Below are 20,836 nucleotides of genomic sequence, written 5' to 3' on the forward strand. Positions count from 1 at the left end.
GCCCAACCAGAATCAAAGCCAACAAAAAAATTAGATTAGATTTTTTAAAAGATTTTATTTATTTATTTGACAGACAGAGATCACAAGTAGGCAGAAAGGCAAGCAGAGAAAGAGAGAGAGGAGGAAGCAGGCTCCCTGCTGAGCAGACAACCTGAAGCGGGGCTGAATCCCAGGACCCTGAGATCATGGCCAGAGCCAAAGGCAGAGGCTTAACCCAATGAGCCACCCAGGTGCCCCTAGATTTGATTTTCTTAACAAGGAAAGAAATATGAAATAAAAGTCACTAGTAAAGGCATTAAGGAATGGGCCAGCCCTAATCCATTAAGTTTATGGTTCTGAAAACCTTATTTTTAGCTTTTTACTTAAAGCCTAACTTACTTTTACAACATAAGCAAAGCCTTCAGAATTTTGTTCAGAAAAACAATCTTTTATTTAAAAAGTAATTTTGAAGTCTGAAAATAAGATAAGCAGTTCTGTTCTCTTTTCTTCTATTTTAGATTTATTTTCTCTTAATAATTGCTTCATTCTTTTTTCCTTCTTTTATTCAAAAAACAAAAAAGTTATTTAGCCAATTAAAAGACACAAACATTAACAAAGAGTTTTCTAGGAGTGTAATGTAAATTATCATTTTGGGTAAGTTACACATTTAATAAAAAGAAGCTGGTTGGTATAATACATGGCATGTGTGACCTTCCTTTTTTAGGTCTCCTATTCTAAAGAGTATCTTGGTCCCCTTTACAACTTAAAATACTAAGAACAGTCTTGAATTATTTCTCACCAAAAACAACAGAATGTAAATTACAATGATACGATAGTCTTACTTAGAGCACACTAGATCATTCTGTATGTCAATATATGCAATAATGTACAGTGTTCTATTAAAAGCTCATAAAAGTACACTTGTCAGAGAAGGACACCTATGTTCTAGTCTAAGTTGTAAGAAAATATTTAACACTTAAAATTTTGAAATGTGGTGATTTTGCTTAAGAGAAAAACATGAAACATTTAATAACTGTTATAAGACATTTCTGAGTAGAACATGTTTTAAATTATTCAATGCAGATAAGATAAACACGTGTAAGGTATAAAAAGATCTGGAGAAACCAATAGAGCTTAATAATTAAAATGATGGTACTGTGAATCATCAAACTAAAAAAGGAAAATAATTTTAAAACTGTACTATACCTTGAATTTGTTTTTCTTCCTTTATTTGTAGAGCGCAGTTTGTTTGGAACCTTGTTTACTGCATCAACATTTTTGGTCTTTGGCTACATCAAAAGAATTAAATTACTGATTAATTAGATTATAATCATTTGTCATGAAAAGCAATTTTGTAATATACAGAACTGTGAGTTTACTACACAGAAGAATTGCTATTTTCATGTTATTAATCAAATTATATTTTAAAGAATCCCAGAAATGTATAGCTGGAAAAGACCTAGATATCACTAGCACTAACAGATTCAATGATAAGGAAAATGAGCCTCCAAAATTCAAGGATATTCAGCTAGCTAGTGAACATTACACTGGATGTTCTGGCTCACAGAATTTAGTTCTCCTCACTGATCATTTCCCAGATTGACCCGCACATATACCATTCCGTTGGCCTAGATCCCAGCAGGTGGGGAACTTGTAGATCCCAATTTGCCTAGCACCTGCAAGAGTGTTCTATCTATGCACTGTAAATATCTAAATGAATAAATAAACCTCTCAAATTACCACCTTTGTATAGAAATACTTTTCTTTTTTGGGTGGTGTATGTGGTAAATTTGGGCTTCAGAGAGAAAACTAAAAATGCTTAGGTTACAGATTCATTTTAATTAGAATTTTTTCCAATATATATCCAAACTGTTCAGTGAAATTATGAGGCAAAAAAAAGCATTCAAATTTATTTTATGAGCAACATGAAGGCATCTAAGTATCAAGGCTTATACTCTATTTCTATAGTCATACTCCTCCGTTTTATTCTAAGAAAAGTCTAAAAAATAACCTAAACTCTACAGAATGTAATTATATTTATAGAAAGTTTAATTTTTTAAAAACATTTTATTTATTTATTTGAGAGCCCACAAGCAGGTAGAGCAGGAGGTAGAGAAAGAGGGAGAAGCAGGCTCCCCACTGAGCAGAGAGCCCAGCACAGGGCTTGATCCCAGGATGCTGGATCATGACCTGAGCTGAAGGCAGAGGCTTAACCAACTGAGCTACCCAGGTGCCTCAAAAGTTTGATTTCATACCTTAGTTTCTGAATGCAGATGAACTATCTCTTCAGACAACAGATCTCTACAGACCAAAAATAAACATTATACATTAATAATAGATGTTACTAAACAGAGACACAATAAAATTCAACAGTAATTATATCTAAAAGGGAAAACAGATAATTGGCAAGTAGACATTTCTATGATTCTAGTTATGCACATGTCAACTAATTTTGATAAGTGTCACAAACAAAAGTTTTTGGTTAAATAATTCACTTTGGAGAAGATATACTATGAGTATTTTTGTAGGGAAATAGAGCACAGATTTTAACAAATAAAAATCCTAAGGAGTGATTATTGGTAACCCACAGGGATTATTGGTTTTACAAAATGATTCACTACAAGGCTTTTAGTGTGAGCTCATCCAATGTTATCCTTTGAAATGTATTTAAGTACGTGGTCACTGTCTGTTTTCCCCATTACACTGTGAACTCCATGAGGGTAGGAATCATTTCTGCCTTGTTTGCTCTATGCCTAGTACTTGGCATGGTACCTAGCATATGAGCTCTTAAACGGTCACTGGGTATTTGTTAAATGCATGAATAAATGTATCTAAAATATAACTCATTTTTTTAACATTTCACATTCCTTTTTTATTGAAGTGTAATTGACATACAATAGCCTATTAGTTTCAGGTGTATGTCATAGTGATTCAGTATTTTTATATATTACAAAATGGTCCCCAAAACAAGTCTAGTTACCATCTCTTACCACATAAAGCTGTTATATTATTACTGCCTACATTCACTGGACTGTACATTACATTGCCATGACTAACTCATTACTGGAAGTTTGACCTCTAAAATACACTCCTTTTTGTGCAGTTTTCAAAATATGTTTTTATTTAAAACAAAGAGTGTTTATGGGGTCTTGCACTTTATGGCCCGTGGGCTGAATCCACCCACAACCATTCATTTCACATTCATTTTCTCACTGTAACAGCAAAGTTGAGTAGTTATGACAAAGACTGTAAAGCCCACAAATACAAAAATATTTATTATCTGGCTCTTTATTGGAAGAGTTTGCCTACACCTGATCAATTGTCTTGACTATCCCTATTACCTGTATTAGCATTTTTGAAAATCTACCATGTTACTATCTATTGTTGCTGTTAAAAACCAAAAAACCAAAACCAAAACAAAACCAAACAAACAAAAAACTCCATCATATCCCCTGAGAATTCATAACCATAATAAGGACACAAAAACAAAATTACTTCCCATCATATGCCACCTACTCAACTAGTAATACATAAGTTATTTCAATATTAAACACAAACAGATACTTAGAGAGTATCATATACAACATTTTAAAGAACTAGAAATAGCTCTGGAAAGAAAAAAAGGCGGCTTTCAAAATACCTTAAAATTACAGACTTAATCATTCTCACATACAACATTAAAATGTTACCAAATCTCTGCTCAGCAGGGACCCTGCTTCCCCCTCTCTGCCGGCCTCTCTGCCTACTTGTGATCTCTCTCTCTGTCAAATAAATAAATTTTTAAAAATAAAATAGAAAAATAAAGTTACCAACTTTTCTACAAATTTTAAGTGTCCTCTTTAATGGCCTTCATATCAAATTAATATTTGCCACTTCCTTACTTTTCTGCATCTTCCACCTCCCATCCCCGATACACATATGTATCAGCCAAAAGACATTTAACGGTTATCAGTCTCCCTCAGGGTTAGGAGAGTGACATTATTTTGTCAGTGTAGTTCCATGAATAATCAACTAAAACACTGTATTCTACCTATTTTTGTTACACTTCTCCAGGAAAGGTTTGTGTGTAACATAGCAAATGATTTGTGTGGTAAATCTTGCTTCCAGCAGACTGAAGGATATGTATGTTGTGCTATTAGGAAACGAGATTCTGGTTTCCTGACCATATTGTTTGGCAGAGTAACCTTGAATGTTGAAGATTTATTATAATATATACTGCCTGACCACCATCATTTACACAAATGATTGTTCTAAGCTAAAATGGATTGCCTCTTTACAGAATTACCTCCATCTTCAGCAACTTCCAACTAATAGTCAAGGGGCATGTTTCACGTGGTAAAAGCCAGCTGTTCAAATAGTAGCATTTCTTTAAAAAGCCACCTGATCAAGGTAAACAGAGGTGTCATCACCACTCTGCACTTAAGGAAAATTTAGTGAAAGGAAACCAACAGATTTATTTTTATGCTTGTGAAATCAGTCTCTCACTTGCTTCAATAGAATCTAGGGATTAACTGTTGTTACCATCATTTCAGTCTTTCACTTTACTTGATAAAATGTATGCTTAATCTTTGTAATCCAAATTTTGGAATCTTAATAATTGCTAAACATCATTTGTCATAAAATATCAGAAAGCATTACATGTAATAAGGATATGTAGTTTCATGTGTATAATGATATAAAAAATTTAAAATACACTCTTTTTAGATTTATAGTTCTATAAATGTTTTTAACGATTTATTCATTTTTAGAGAGCAAAAGAGGACGTAGTTGGGGGAGGGGCAGGGGAACAGAAACTTTCAAGCAGACTCCCCACTGAGCAAGGAGCCAGATGAGGGGCTCAATCCCATAAGCCAAGAGATCATGACTGAGCAGAAACCAAGAGGACATGCAACCGACTGAACCACCCAGGCACCTCTACAGTTCTACAGATTTTTTTTAAGGTTTTATTTATTTGTCAGAGAGAGTGAGAGAGACAGAGACAGAGGGAACACAAGCAAGGGGAGTGGCAGGCAGGGGAGAAGCAGGCTTCCCAGTTGAGCAAGGAGTCCAATGTGGAACTTGATCCCAGGACCTGGGATCATGACCTGAGCCGAAGGCAGGCACTTAACCCACTGAGCCATCCAGGCGTCCCAAACAATTCTGTAAATTTTAACAAATTTTATGGTCATGCAGCCACCACAGCAACCAAGACAGAGAATATTTCCATCATCTCCAAAAGTTCCGTTGTGACCCTTTGTAATTTCCTCCCCTCCATCACACACAGCCACTAATCAGATTCCGTTCCTATAGTTTTACCTTTTCCAGAATGTCAAATAAATGGAATACAGGGGGGAAAAGAGAGGCAACCCAACCAGAGAATAGACTTCTAAAGCTAGAGAACATACTAATGGTTATTGGAGAGGAGGAAAGCAGGGGGATGGACTAAATGGGTGATGAGTATTAAGGAGGGGACTTGTGGTGAGCACTGAATGTTGTATATGTGATGAATTACTGAATTCTACACCTGAAATTAATATTACACTGTATGCTAACTGGATCTTAAATAAAAGCTCAAAAAACAAAACAACCCTTGAAAATAATGGAATCACACAGTACACATATGTTTTAATCTGTGTTCTTTCACTTAGCTTCCATGTTGTCACTGCATCAGTAGGTCACTGCTTTTTACTGCCAAGTAGTTCCATTGCATGGATATACCATAATCTGCTTATCCTATCTGTTCACCACTTGATAGCTGAGCTGTTGCCAGTTTTTGGCAATTATGCATAAAAGTGCTATAAACATTCGCATACAGGTTTTCGCTTGGACATGTGTCTTCACTTCCCTTGGGTAAATACCTAAAAGGGAACTGTTGGATCATATGCAGTACTTTTAAGTAAATAATGTCCCAATATTTCAAGTATGAGCTAAATACACTGCTGCTTAAGTAACACATTCCTTTTTTGTTTGTAAGCCCCGTAAGGTGTTAAACGTTCTATCCTGCTACAGCCTGCTTCTTCATCTTAGAAGACTGGGAGGACCTACAGCTGTTTTGAGATTTAAACAGTCACAGTTTCAGTCTATCATTCAAAGTTTATTAGTGGGCACAACTCCCCCCAAAATTAGTGGATTTCACATCTGATTCTGGTCAGTTCCATGTGCCATTACTCTAGCCACAGTTCCTTCCAAGACTATATTTCTTTATACTGAACATCTCACCCACTTTAATAATGGCTTACTTTGAGATTGTGAGGCTTCTATGGGGAGACTATACCTTTAGGCAGAGCTTTGCCTGGAGCCATTTTATCAAATTGGAAGTTTCACTAGGTGCCATTCAAAATGATCCTTGCCCTGAAGAACCTTAATCCATTATAAAGTTTTATTAATAGCATGAAGACCACATCTTTAGTCTCATCTTTGCTTCAAGGCTGAGCTTTAATAGACTTTTGTTCCTCAAAGACTTTCTCAATTTTATCTCGTAATTTTTTTGGCCGAAAAGCAGATAATCCTACAAAGCAACGGTAATCAAGACCATGTGGTACTGGCATAAGAACAGATATATAGATTAATAGAATAGAATTGGGAGTCCACAAATAAAACCACATGCCTCTGGCCAGCTAACTTCTGAAAGACTGGCAAGAGCATTCTGTGGGGAAAGAATACAACTAATAATAACAGCACATCCTACTCATATTCTGTTTTCCAACCTCTTTCTCTGAGAGCACAAGTTCATTTGACATCTGTCCTGCCTTTACCAAAGATGGCAGTTTTACTAAACCCATTGTCATGACATTAATAGTGCTTCTCTACCTTTCCTGCCTCCAGGATCAATTTCCTTGCTGGCTACAACCTAACTACAAAGCAAAAGCCACACTTTCCAAGTTTTTGTCATATGCCACCTGATTCTCAATACCAGTTGCTCTATTATTAGGATAAGTAGGAAATCAACCCCCAAATTTTGGTGGCAGTAAAGAGGGATAGAGAGCCCTTTTTTCCCCATAAGTTCCACATGGTCACCCAGAGACTAGGCTGGGAGGTTTCATCAACTACATTTTCACTGATCATGGCTGAGAAAGAGTCAGCTGGAGGTTCAAAATACAACTCCTATCTGCTGGCTTGGAAGAGAATAATCTGACTTTAGCTCATAGTAAGAGACTTAGAATGTAGACTAAACACCATTGCCTATGCTGTAGGATTTTATAGTAATATTCACACAGATCCTTTGTTTTCCTAAATACATCTTGATACCCTATTTTTTGGGAAGGTTTTATTAATTTATCAGAGAGACAGCCCAAGGAGGGGGCAGTGGCAGGCAGAGGGAGAAGCAGGCTCCCTGTCGAGCAAGTAGCCCAATGTGGGACTCAATTCCAAGACCCAAGGATCATGACCTGGGCCGAAGGCAGACACTTAACTGATTGAGCCACCCAGGCATCTTGACTCCTTTTTTTTGACATACCTGAAGTTCACATGAAATTCAAGGAAAAAAAGATCTATTTTATTTTTACTAACATTTTAATCTAATTTTCATATGAAATTTTAAAAGAAAGGCAGTATACTATTTAAGAACAGGTTCAGAAATCTTTACCAACTATGGTTTGCATCTCGGTGAAATCACATATAACCTATATATCCTTGGGCAAGCTACTGAGCTTTGCTAAGCTCCAATTACCTCATTTGTAAGATGAAGACAATAATATTTGTATCAAAATAATACTTCGAGGACTAAATGACATAAAGTAGGTAAAGGGTTTACATCATGTCTGGTTCATATAAGCCTCGATTCTATTAGTATATTATATATTACATAGATTTCTAATACATGCAAAAAAGACTTTACATGACAAAAGATCCACATACATCATCCAAAAATGGTGTTTTGAGAATTTAAGTTACTTACCTTAAACTGCAATTCTCTTCCTTTTCATAGGATTTAATTTGTGTTGAAACCGGCCTTGATTGTACTTCTTGGTGATCTCTCTAGTTAAATGAATAAAGATAAATAATATAGAGAGAAACCACAAAACCAGGATATTGTCAAGTCCCTTTCTGATCATTAATCATTTCAGAGTTGTCCACAGCTTCCATGAAATCAAGGCGTAGAACTCAAATGCTATGTATGGTATGAGTATAAGGTCTGTAACAATGTAGTTTCACCTTTCATTCATTCTGGATTCAGAAAGTCAATTCTAAGGGAAAAATGTATCAATGCCTTTATCTGATCTTATCAACCTCCTGCTTGCCCACTACATCAGTCTTCCAATTTGTGTTAACACACAAAGGAAATTAGACTCACAAGAAATTAGAGCATAAGTTCATTTAATGGGTGGAAAAACTGTCTTAAATTGGGCAAAGCTCAATTTTTTTTTTTTTAAAGAGAGAGAGAATGCACTTGGGTGGGGGCAGAGGGGGAGGAGCAGAGGGAGAGAGAGAATCTTAAGGACGCTCCACACCCAGTGCAGAGGCCAACGCAGGGCTCGATCTCACAACCCTGACATTATGACCTGAGTAGAAATCAAGAGTCAGATGCTTAACTGACTGAGCCACCCATGCCCCAGAGCATCAATGTGAAGACCATGAAGCACTAAAGCACCAAGAGCACTAAGAGTGAAAGCTTTTGGCAATGATACTGAAGTGAACTAAAGTGAAAATGAGTGAACAAAAATTCAATGCAGCAAAGTTATATCCATTAGCTTCTGTGGGGCAGGAATGTCCTCTCCCTTTACCCCACACTTCCCAGGCTTCTACCCTACTCTTTTAGGAAGTGGAAAGGGAATCATCCTTATTAGAGGATTCTCGGAGCAGAATGTATAATGAGTCCTTCATTCTCCTCTAACACTGGGTTTGTTAATTATTTTCCTGCTCTTTAACACTGGCAAAAACTAAAAGATATAATAAAAATTTATTATTTATTTTATTTATTCTATTTTTATTTTTTATTTTTATTAACATATATTGTATTATTTGCCCCAGGGATACAGGTCTGTGAATCATCAGGCTTACACATTTCACAGGACTCATCATAGCACATATCCTTCCCAATGTAAAAATTTTTAATAAAATATTTGATTATAAATGAAACTAGCAAATCTGTAACCATTATCTATATTACCTGAAATATTCTTATTACAAAACTAACAAATAATGATGGATCTGTAAAAGGCATTAAAACAAATTTTTGCCTATTTTTCACTACCACCTCCAAGAAGGATGGGTGGAGAATTTAAAAGAAAAAAATATAATTTTTTAGGGTAAAAAAGTAAAAATTGAAAAAAGTTTGAAAACAGCTACTTTCTTTGTCTAAGGAATACTACTATAGCCTATCAATAAATAATGGGAATGCTAATTCTTAAATTGCTGCTTAAAGTTGGAACAACCAATCTGGCAGCCAGAATGGGGCAAAATACACTGACTTTGTCTAGTGATATAACTTCACTACATTTTTTTCTAACTATAAATCTGACTAGTCTAGCCCTAAAAATTTGAATTAAATCCAACTGCAGAATTTAAGAAACAAATTATCATGAGTATTAGTGATAATTGTTATCCTTTATTCAACTTTTGTCCTGAGCCCATTTTATGTCTAACCTTACTGAATTACCAGCATTTATTCTATACATCTTCTCTCAAATATTAATTTTAAAGTAGTGGGAAAGATTATTAAATATCAATGTTCTTACTAATTAGATGGTTGGGACATCTAAATGGAAAACACTTTTTCAGTGGCTTTTAGGAAATGTGTGCATATCAGAAACACAAGTGCATATATGCATCTATTCATATGTTCATATTCAATCTGTGATAATTCATTGACCTAAAAATTTATGCTTTGGGCACTTTAGAAAGTTAAAAAAAAACTAGCACTCGTAGGAAATAAGTAATAATCGCGCATTCACTTACTATTACTTCCTCAGCTTGTCGAACCAGATCAGCTGTTTTTGCCTCTAATTCTGCATTCAAGCGCCTAAAAGCAAAAAATAATTTAGTATTTGAGATATACTGAAGATTCTAACAAAAATAAAAGTAATTAAATTTTAATAACTACACTTTAACTGATCGAGAAATGCCAAAACATTCACATGACCTTTTTACTCTAAAATTACCATTACTATTAGAACACTTACCTCCAACTCATGATCTTTTGTGGTAGAAATTCAAACACTAACTCTTGGTCTCTGGCCCTCACTTCAAGTGTAATGATTTATTTGGGTAGAATAAATTGGGTAGGTTGAATTCAGTTCCACTATTCATCTTCATGGGATTAACTCCAAATGGGGGCAGGAATGAGGCAGGATGGGGGAGAGGCCTACTTTGGTGTGGGGGTGTTGCTGCAACTGGGGAGGTAAATCTGGGGTTTAGTGAGCAGGGCTAATGTGGCCCACATCTCAGTTACTTCAGTATCAGCTTCAGAAACAAAGGTGCTTGTCTGAACCACCACCTGCCACTCCTTTTCCTCCCCTCTATCTATTTGGAAGCTGGCAAAGAACAGGAGTACTATATGGCCCAACTTGAATGGAAGAATGGCAGTATCACTAAAGGAAATGGTTTTTAAAGATAAAATTGCTCATAATCCTATCACCATCATCTAAATGTTCCTAGTTTTCATATCCCTTCTAATTTTCACCTATACTATGTTTTCCCATACTAATATAGAAGGAATTGTTTAGCTCTGCATAATCTATAATCCATGCATTAAACAGCTAAACAATATTGTAATGAGTTGCACTTAATATAATGTACTCAACTGTTCCTACTGTCAAAGTCCTTTTTTCACTTTTAAAGGTTAACATGATAGTAAACATCTTCAACAGCATAAAACTTTTGAGTTTTACTCATAGCTCACATTTCTAGACCATCTAGGCTCTTTTGAAATTATATGAAAGGAACATGTAGAGCAATTTTTAAAACATCTTGTTTTACTTAAATAGGTGAGTCAGAAATAACAAAAATCACTGACAATCCCCACTCCCAGGGGAAAAAAAAGTAACACTATATCCCTTCTTAAAACAGCCTAATGTTCTAAGAAATATTTTACATCTTAGGATGAGTTAATCAAAAGAAAAATATTTAATAAAGACTTGAAGTTGCAGTTAATATGCCATTACTTTCTTTTTCGTATTCCCTTAACAAGAATCACAAGAACTTAAATAGAAGCTTCTGGTCAATACAGTATTCTGAGGTGACACAGAACACTATTCTGCTCCAAACCAATGGACGTGTTGGATAAAATGTAATGTAGGAAATACTGCTAATCTCCAGCTCAGGCAAGGGAAATACCCTGGCACTAAAAATAAAGCAGCAACTCAAAGTGAGAGCAGTAAACAGGAACAGAAGCCAAAAGTATCTAACAGCTAAAAACTGATGCATGTGTGGGAGTCATGAAAGGCTACACCTGTGAAACACAGACTACAAAAACACTACCCCTAACCTTAGGTAAACGGAAATGAAACTGGAGCCATGGGTGGAAAAGACTCTTGTGAGCAAACACAGCAAATTCATTTACTCAGATGGTATAGAGACCCTATGCCAAATTTTAGTACAGAAAGCCACACCAAAACCACACCACACCAAAACTCTGATAAGCCCGGAAAAGTAAATGTGAAATCAACCTACAAGGACACTTACCTAGAATATATGGAACTCTCTCAGAAAGCAAAGCCTGCTAAAAATGACTTCACAAAGACAACAAATTGCATAAAGAAAGCAATCACGGAGGCAGAGAATTAGTAGACACAACAAAATTTAGACCACAGTAACAGGATCATCTAAATCTAAAATCTATTTTTTTTTTTTTAAAGATTTTATTTATTTATTTGACAGATCAGAATTAGGCAGAGAGGCAGGCAGAGAGAGAGAGAGAGGAGGAAGCAGGCTCCCTGCTGAGCAGAGAGCCCGATGTGGGACTCGATCCCAGAACTCTGGGATCATGACCTGAGCTGAAGGCAGCGGCTTTACCCACTGAGCCACCCAGGCGCCCCTAAAATCTATTTTTAAAAGATTTTTAAATCAGCATTTTTCATTTGCCCACTCCCTCAAAAGCAGGAATAGAAACCATGAGGCAAGAAGAAGTATTTATTACAAAAGAACACTGAATTTAGAAAAGAACCAAACAGAATTACATAAATGAAAAACATAATCATTGCACTTAAAAACTCAAACTCAATGGATACACTGAACAATACCATGAACTGGAAAGGAAATGAGTGAGAAGACAGGAGAAAATTCACCTAAAAGAGATAGAGAAACAAAAAGATAAAAAAAAAAAAGAGAGGTTAACATGCATTGAAGAGAGACTATAGGACAAAGACAGATGTCTAATTACCTAATAGAAGTTGCAGAAGGAAATTCCATAGAAGAAGGGAATGTCAATAATGAATACTGAGAGTTTTCTTAAATTGAGGAAAGATATGAATCTCAAGTAGAATTAAGAAAACAGGGCGCCTGGCTGGCCCAGTTGGTAGAGCATGTGACTCTTGATTTTGGGATTGTAGGTATGAGCCCCGCACGTAGAGATTACTTAGAAATTACATCTTTAAAAAAAGAGAGAGAGAAAGAAAGAAAACAAGCCCACAGCTGTATACATCATAGTGAAATTGCAGAGCTTCAAGGACAAAAATAATTTTCAAGTTACCGAAGAAATTATTATAAAAGAACCAAGAAAAATAGTCTACTGGCATTATGTTCTAAAAACCTAAGATGGTTTTTCAACATCTCTAGATTCCAATGGACAAATAAGTGTTATCTTTAATGGACTGGGGAGGAAGAAAACAGACCATTTAAAATCCTATGTGCAGCAGGGTACCTGGATGGCTCAGTGGGATAAAATCCTATGTGCAGCAAAACTCATTGAAAAATAAATGTCATGTAACAAAATTTTCAGAAAAGAGGAGACTCAAAAGTAATGAAGGGTCTATACTTCAGGAAGGAAGAAGCTGAACCTGCAAAAAAAATCATGATGAGGAAAAAAACCTGAAAATATGATAAATCCAAATTAGTACATAATATAAAAATGTTAATGATAACCTGGATAAACAGGAAGTAAATCATTACCTAACCTAACAGATGGGAAAACCAAGTTCAAGTATTTTAAGAGCCTTCCAAACCAGAAAAAGAAAAATAAAAACATAGCAAAAATTCCATCAATCCAACAGAAGACAGAAAAAATAAAGAAAAGCGGTAGTAAAAAGAAAACACAAAAAATAAGATTGCTCAAATAACTTCAAATTAATAACTCAATAATATAAATAAACTCACCTATCAGAAGGCAGAAATGATTAGACAGGACATAAAAAGGATGCTGTTAAAGCTAAATGACATAAGAAGCTTGTAAATAAAGGAATAAAAAAATGGCTGTGAATAGTAAGGAAAAGAAGAATTCATCTAAAAGATTTAAGTAAATCCAGCAATATAGCATCCAAGCAAAAATGGACACAATTATAAGGAGAATTTTTTAAACTACAGTTATAGTTTATTTTAATTCACCTCTAATAGGAATCAGCAGAGCTAGCAGGGAAAAAGGTGAGGATACTGATGTTATGGACAGCCAAATTAATTAGCTTGAGCTAAGAGATTCATCAAATAGTAAATATCCTTCCTATGAAGAATACGTGAACATTTACAAAAGTTGACTATGTACTGCTCACAAGTTTCAATATATTTTTAAAAATCAGTAGTAAATAATTCTCTGATCATAGTGCAATTAAAAATAAATTTAGAATAACAAAAATAAAACAAGCAAATACCCAATATGCTTGGGAACTAACAAAACTCCTAAATAACCACAACGAAAATCATAAATTATTTAAAACTAAATAACCACAAAAGAAATACATATCAAAACAGCTCCTGAAATACAAATAAGCTGTAGTTGGAGAGAAATTTACAGAAATTAAATGTATTTATTAAAAAATAAGAAAAAACTAAAAAAAAAAAAATAAAAGTAAACTAAATATAAATTAGAACTAAACTAAAAAGTAAAAAAAAAAAAAAAATCCACCATAATTAGAAGAGCTAAAGACCAATGAAGTTTTAAAAAACTACATAGATTAGCAACAAAATCAAAAGCTAGTTCTCTGAAAAGACCAATAAAATAAACCTTCCAGCAAGATGGATAAAAAGACAAAAGTAAATAATACTGGAAAGCTTCAAAAAGATGTGTATAAGGTTACAGACAAGACTTAAAACTTATAAGGTATACACACACACACACACACACACACAGGAATATTATTCAGTCATAAAAAAAAGAATGAAATCTTGCCCTTTGCAAGATCTGGATGGAGCTAGACAGTATTGTGCTAAGTGAAATTAAGTCAGTTAGAGAAAGACAAATATCACATGATTTCTCTCATATGTGGAATTTAAGAAACAAAACAAATAAGCAAACAGGAGAAAAAGAGAGAAAGAGAAACCAAGAAACAGATTCTTAACCAGAGGGGAGGGCGTGGGAGGATGAGTGAAACAGGTGATGGGGATGAAGAAGTACAATTGTTGTGATGAGCACCAGGTGATATATGGAATTGATGAATCACTATATTGTAAACCTGAAATGAATATAACACTGTATGCTAACTATACTGGAATTTCAAAAAGCATTAACTATTATTAAAATGAAAAAAATTAGCATATTAGAGCATATTTATGCTATTACCTTTTAAAACCTACATGAAGTGGACATTTTTCTAGAAAACTATCAAATAACCAAAATTTATTTTGGAAGCACTAGTACATTTAAAAAAATGAATAATCTTTAATGAAACTGAATTGATAGGCAAAAAAATTCTATCAAAAAAATAAATCATACTCAATTTCACAATTTTAACCAAAATGTAGATGATCCCTGGTTACAAAAAGCTTCCAAGAACAGAAAAAATCAAAAAGGAAAACTATTCGGTTATTTCATGTGGCTAGGAGAATAACCAGAAGGAAAAGAACAAGATAGAAGTATAAGGCCAATCTCACTTTTGTTCAAAGATGCGAAAAACCTACATAAAGTTATAGCAATCAAATCCAGCAGTCTTTAAAGGAAAATTAAAAATCTGCTTGGTAGTTCAATATATTAAAACATTAAATGTGTGTGTGTGTGTGTGTGAGTGTGAGGGACAGGGCATTTAATCACCTAAATTAATTTGGGAAAAAAGTTTTGATGAGATTTAACATTCTTCAAAATAGGAATTAAAGGAAATAATGTCCTTGTAAATGTAATTGTAAATTGTAAATGTAATTGGCATTTATGGGCATGGGCTATAGGGAGGGGTGGGGCTTGCCCTATCAGCTATCAGGACATTTAAAACAGATGACACATAGTCTTATTGTTTAGCTTTCAGGTTTTAGAACATAGGCATGAAGCATGGAAAACCTACTGACTTGAGCCATCAGCATATTCTGTAATCTATCCTCTCAGTGATTATTTCCTCCAAATATTCGACAAGAGCTGATTATAGAAGATTTTGGATTGGGATTCCCAAGAAGTGCTGTGTTCTGCTGAATGAAGACATCCCATATATGCTTACTACCAAGAACATGTGGCTTAATACTCTCTTATTAACTCATTTCTGCCTGGCACAGTAGTAGTCTACAGCTTCAGGCTGAGTCTGGGAGCTCCTCTGTTCATATATGCCTCAGATCTGCACACCCCAGTAAAGATAACAGAACAAGTAACAACTGGCCACCTTTACCACAAAATGATTTCTGCTGAAATAGAACAGCTTCTGTAGATGTCTTTAAGATGATTTTAAGCAGGACCATAACAACACACCAGAGCCAGGTGCAAAATATACCCTTAAGTAAGTAAATGATTTAACCTAACCAGTACAGGCATTTGGTGCTATCTGGTATATGATAAAGAAAATAACCATTTGTGGTTGGGCAAGCTAATTCAGACCTGAGCAAGGACAAGAGATCAGTTGCTTAGGTACACTTTTGAGCTCATTTTATTAAATAGAGGAGAATGATTATCTTCCTATTTGCAATGGCAAATTAACAAGTGCCTAGTTTATCAAAAGACAGTACAGTTCCATTTTAACTTTAAATATGCTTTAGTTTTATAAAATAAGATAAAAGCAGAGAGGGAAGCAAAGCATAAGAGATTCTTAAATATAGAGAACAAACAGGTTTGCTGAAGGGGACGGGCTAGGTGGGGGAATGGGCACTAAGGAGGGCACTTGTTGAGATGAGCATTGGATGTTACGTATAAGTGATGAATCACTAAATTCTATTCCTGAAAGCAATACTACACTGTATGTTAACTAACTTGAATTTAAAAAAGAGTAAACTGGTCACCTGTTTAGTGCCCAGTTTAGTGGTTCAGTGGGTTAAAGCCTCTGCCTTATGCTCAGGTCATGATCCCTGAGTCCGAGGCTTGAGCCCCGCATCCGGCTCTCTGCCCCACATCCATCTCTCTGCTCCGCAGGGAGCCTGCTTCCTCCGCTCTCTCTGCCTGTCTGTCTACCTGTGTCTAACAAATAAATAAATAAAATCTTTTTTAAAAATTTAAAAAATAAAAATAAAAAAGAGTAAATTGGTCAGAAAATAAAAATAAATATGCTTTAAGTATAGATCATGTGGTAACTTTATGTTAAACAATATGAAGTAGTGCTACAATGTTTCTCAAATTTTAATTTAAATTAGGTAAATTATAAAGAAAAAGAGTTGTTAAAATAAGGGTATTTTATAAGGGTATATGCAATGACAATAGACTTGGCCTCTGACTTGAAGAATTTACAGACCAGTGGAGGAAACAGACAAAAAGTACACTAACAAATTAATGTGTAACCATTATGCTAACTGCAAAGAATATGAAGTCAGTAAAAAAAGAGTAACTAGGAAGCTTAACATAATTCAGGAAGACCACGCTTAGCATTACAGGTGGAAGGCTGGAGTATGACTGCCCTCAAGGGAAAAGCCTGAGAAACTCAGAAGGCCTGTGAGGCAAAAAAAGAGAGGGCACCAGATCAAACAAGATACAGGAGTCAGATCTAACCGACTTACTAAAGTGCAGCAGGGAACCACTGCAAAGCTTCAGGCAAAAAACTGACTTGATCAAATTAAATGATTACTCTGGTTTCTGTGCGAAAACTGTGGGATGAAGAGGGAACTAGTCCAAGAACGAAAGCACGTGTTGTCAGAATAGGTGCAATTACACGGAGAGACGAGAAGGAAAGGACAGCCTCCTACCACCACCAATGTGGAGAGAACGGGAATGCCAACCGGGAGGAGGAGGAGTACACTTTCAGTTTAGAAACCAAGCCTAGGAGAAAGTCACAAAATTAAACTTCCAAGAGCTCCCAATTAAATGGATTTTCTTGAACTGGAAACGATTTGGCAATTCCTGCTAGCCAAATCACCTCTAGCAGTATCATTTTGCTGATGAACACGTTTACTTGGGCTAAATTTTCACCCCTTTCAAACACCTAGGAAGTGAGCTAAGAAGAGATGAAGACGAGCGAACAGGATGGTGAAAGGAGAATGGTGAACAGTGAGTGATCCCAAATACCCAGTCAGTCACCACGAAAGTACTTGTAAGCAACCTCATTTGGGTAAAAGAAAGAAGGAAAAACTGAACGGCCTAATTTCTTACTTATATTCTTCCTCCCTGGCTAGGAGGTCCCGTCCAGACGCTGCAGGTTGCTGAACGCGCGGCGGGAGCGGAGCGCCTGAAACGCTCCGTCTCTGTAAAAGAGAAAGAGACTTTCAGACCCGAATTTAAATGAGGTTCCGCGTTCTCTGGCCGGCTAAGAAGCTGGTCGCTACCCCGGAGTCTGTTTGAACTGACCCGAGGACCAACACTTCGCCCCGCCATCTTTCGGGACCACGGACGCTGTAACCGAGGCAACGAGCGCATCTTCCCGCGAGATTTATCACATCCCGGACAGCACAGCGCCTTGAGCGCAGACTCCAAACTCTCCTGGGCTCTCGACCGAAAGCCGCTTGAGGATGGGGTGGGGCCTGGGGGCAGGGGAGTGGGCGGACCGCGGGACTGTGGGCGGAAAGAGCGACCGCACCTGTGCACTGCCCCAGTAACCAGAGAAGCCTCCCCGGTGCTTCCGCTTGGAAATTCTTAAAGCTGGGGTTGGAAAGGTTTCAACCAAGGCAGGCAGATTCGTTTCTAAAACTAGCTAGCTAGTAAAGCCTCTACTCTTGTGCTTTTCCAAATATATTGACCACTTCGACCTCCATCTGTTGTTGTTGTTGTTGTTGTTGTTTAAACAAACTCTTCGTTGGAATTCTAAGTTTTAATTTCTCACATTTATTTATAGCATGATTAAGGGCTCGGTCTCTCAAATCAGTCATCCTAAGTTCAGGTTGTAGGACCTAACAAGGTCCTGGCTCTGCCACTTACTAGTTGTTTAGTCTTGGGAAAAATCACTCTGTATCTTGGCTACTTCACCTACAATATGGGGGTAAGAATAGTGGCCATCTCATAGAGTTACTAGGAGAAGTGGATTCATGATTAGGATTGTGGCTGAAACACAGTAAGTGGTTAAATTTCCCAGCTCTTTTGGGATAAAATTGAGAGCTCAGAAGTAAACCTTCACATTTAGGGTGGTAGCCTTAAAAGATAAGACTGTTTTATTTTAGGAAAAATGGGTTTATTTGGGAATAGCAGAGAACTGCAATCTGGAACAAGTAAACTGAAGCAGAACTATAGGCCAAGTCCACGGAACAAAAGCGAGAACTGCTCTCATACAGGAAAGGGAGATGTTGAGAAAGCTATTACAAACAACAGTCCATTGACATAAACTGGGAGTTTGCAGTATAATGGCTTTCCATTGGCTGAGCAGTGACAGCCTCTTATTGGCTGGGCTGTTGCCAAAGTATGAGGAACACCCTTCCTCCTACTGGGATAGTAAAGAATATCCACGTGCAAGTAGGCCTCTTCCTGTTGGAATTTGAGAGCTCCCCCTACTGGTCTCCTGACTCCATTCTAAACAAAGTTTCCTTTTATTAATTTTCACAAAAGTTAACATTTGGCAAGGGTGCCAAGACCATTCAGTGGGAGAAAGAATAATGTCAACCAATGGCACTGGGATGAGTGGATATGCACATGAGAATGAAATTAGACCCCTACCTCCCAATGGGTATAACAACTGGCACAAATTGGATCAAAGACCTAATCTTAGATAATACTATAAAACTCTTCAAAGAAACCATGGGTGAAAATCTTCATCTCCTTGAATTAAGAAATGCTCTCTTGGGCGCCTGGGTGGCTCAGTGGGTTGGGCCACAGCCTTCAGCTCGGGTCATGATCTAGGGGTCCTGGGATCGAGTCCCGCATCGGGCTCTCTGCTTGGTGGGGAGCCGGCTTCCCTCTCTCTCTCTCTCTGCCTGCCTCTCCGTCTACTTGTGATTTCTCTCTGTCAAATAAATAAATAAAATCTTAAAAAAAAAAAAAGAAATGCTCTCTTAGCTATAACACCAAAACCAAGCCACAAAAGAAAAATCAATAAACATAATCAAATCAAATACATTTTGTTTCAAAGCATACCATAAATAAAGTGAAAGATGAACAATAACAAGAGTTGGGAGAAATTCAAACCCTCATACACTGTTGGTGGGAATATAAAATCGTGGAACCACTGCAGAAAACGGCCTGGCAGTTGCTCTTAGAGTTACCATATGATCTAGCAACCTACTTCTACGTATATACCCAAGAAAAATGAAAACATACACCTTCACAGAAAGTTGCGCACAAATATTTATATAGAAGCATTATTCAGAATAGCCAAATGGTAACCCAAATGATCATAAACTGATTAATGGGCAATAAGAGTGATATAATCATAGAATGAAATACTATTCAGCACCAAAAAGGAATAAAGTACTGATACATACTACAATACGAACATTGAAAACATGAAGTGTGAAAGAAGCAATTCACAAAAGACCAAATATTATATTATTCCATTCCAATATAACCACCTATTACAAGAAATGTCCAGAATAGAAAAATACATACAGACAAAAAGTAGATTACTGGTTGCCTAATTTGAAAGATGATGGGGGATTGGCTAAGATATTGCAAGGTTTTTTGGTGGGGGTAACGTAAATGGACTAAAATTGATTGTGATGATGGTTGCACAACCTTTTGACTATATTAAAATCCAATGAGTAGTACACTTTATATGGGTGAATGGTAGGTATGTGAAATACATCAAGTTATTAAAACATTTAAAAAAATTATTTTTTTTCTAAAAGATTTTATTCATTTATTTATTTGACAGGCAGAGATCATAAGCAAGCAGAGAGGCAGACAGAGAAAGAGAGGTGGAAGCAGGCTCCCCACTCAGCAGGGAGTCCAACGCGGGGCTCGATCCCAGGACCCCGGGACCACGACCTGATCCGAAGGCAGAGGCCTCAATCCACTGAGCCACCCAGGCGTCCTCCCCAGAAACAAGTTATTAAAAGGAAAAGTTAAAGGGATGGACAAGAGTACACCATACCAATGCTAGTCAAAGGAAAGTTGGAGTAGCTGTATTAATTTCAAGCAAAGCCGACTTCAGAACAAGGAAAATTATCAGCAACAAAAAAAAAGCATTACATAAAGAGTTTAACACCGCATGGAGACATAACAATCCTTAATATATGTGCACCAAACAATTTAGTGTTAAAATACATGAGGCAAAACCTAAAAAGACTGCAGAGTTAAAAATAAACCCACTAATATATTTGGGGATTTTGGTACCCTTTTTCAATAATAGAGAATTTAAAAAGGGAGAAAATCAGTAAGGATATAATTGTCCCAAATAGCACTATCCATCATCTTGATCTGATTGACATTTAGAGAATACTCCCTTCAACAAGAGCAGAATACACATTCTCCTCAAAGTCACAGAAAACATTTACCAAAATAGACCACATTCTGGACCATAAAATGCATATT

At 36.3% G+C, this 20,836-nt stretch overlaps 1 protein-coding gene across 4 annotated transcripts in view; it reads right to left on the minus strand.

The window, feature by feature from the left end:
- The window catches only part of TEX9 (testis expressed 9), an 81,193-nt gene extending 63,290 nt beyond the window's left edge, over positions 1-17,903 (minus strand). For 3 of the 4 annotated variants that reach the window (XM_082733842.1, XM_082733844.1, XM_082733843.1), the window contains exons 1-6: positions 17,729-17,890; positions 17,534-17,625; positions 9,856-9,919; positions 7,856-7,935; positions 2,235-2,280; positions 1,186-1,268 (exon numbers count right to left, since the gene is read on the minus strand). In XM_082733842.1, the coding sequence (XP_082589968.1) occupies positions 1,186-1,268; positions 2,235-2,280; positions 7,856-7,935; positions 9,856-9,919; positions 17,534-17,625; positions 17,729-17,797 (434 nt within the window). In that variant the 5' untranslated portion in view covers positions 17,798-17,890. Of the gene's footprint in view, positions 1-1,185; positions 1,269-2,234; positions 2,281-7,855; positions 7,936-9,855; positions 9,920-17,533; positions 17,626-17,728 lie in introns of all 4 variants that reach the window. The other variant, XM_082733841.1, reaches the window with a different exon arrangement.
- Positions 17,904-20,836: the final 2,933 nt, after the last annotated feature.

The sequence above is a fragment of the Mustela nivalis genome (assembly GCF_964662115.1).
Source record: "Mustela nivalis genome assembly, chromosome: 6".
Lineage (NCBI taxonomy): Eukaryota > Metazoa > Chordata > Mammalia > Carnivora > Mustelidae > Mustela > Mustela nivalis.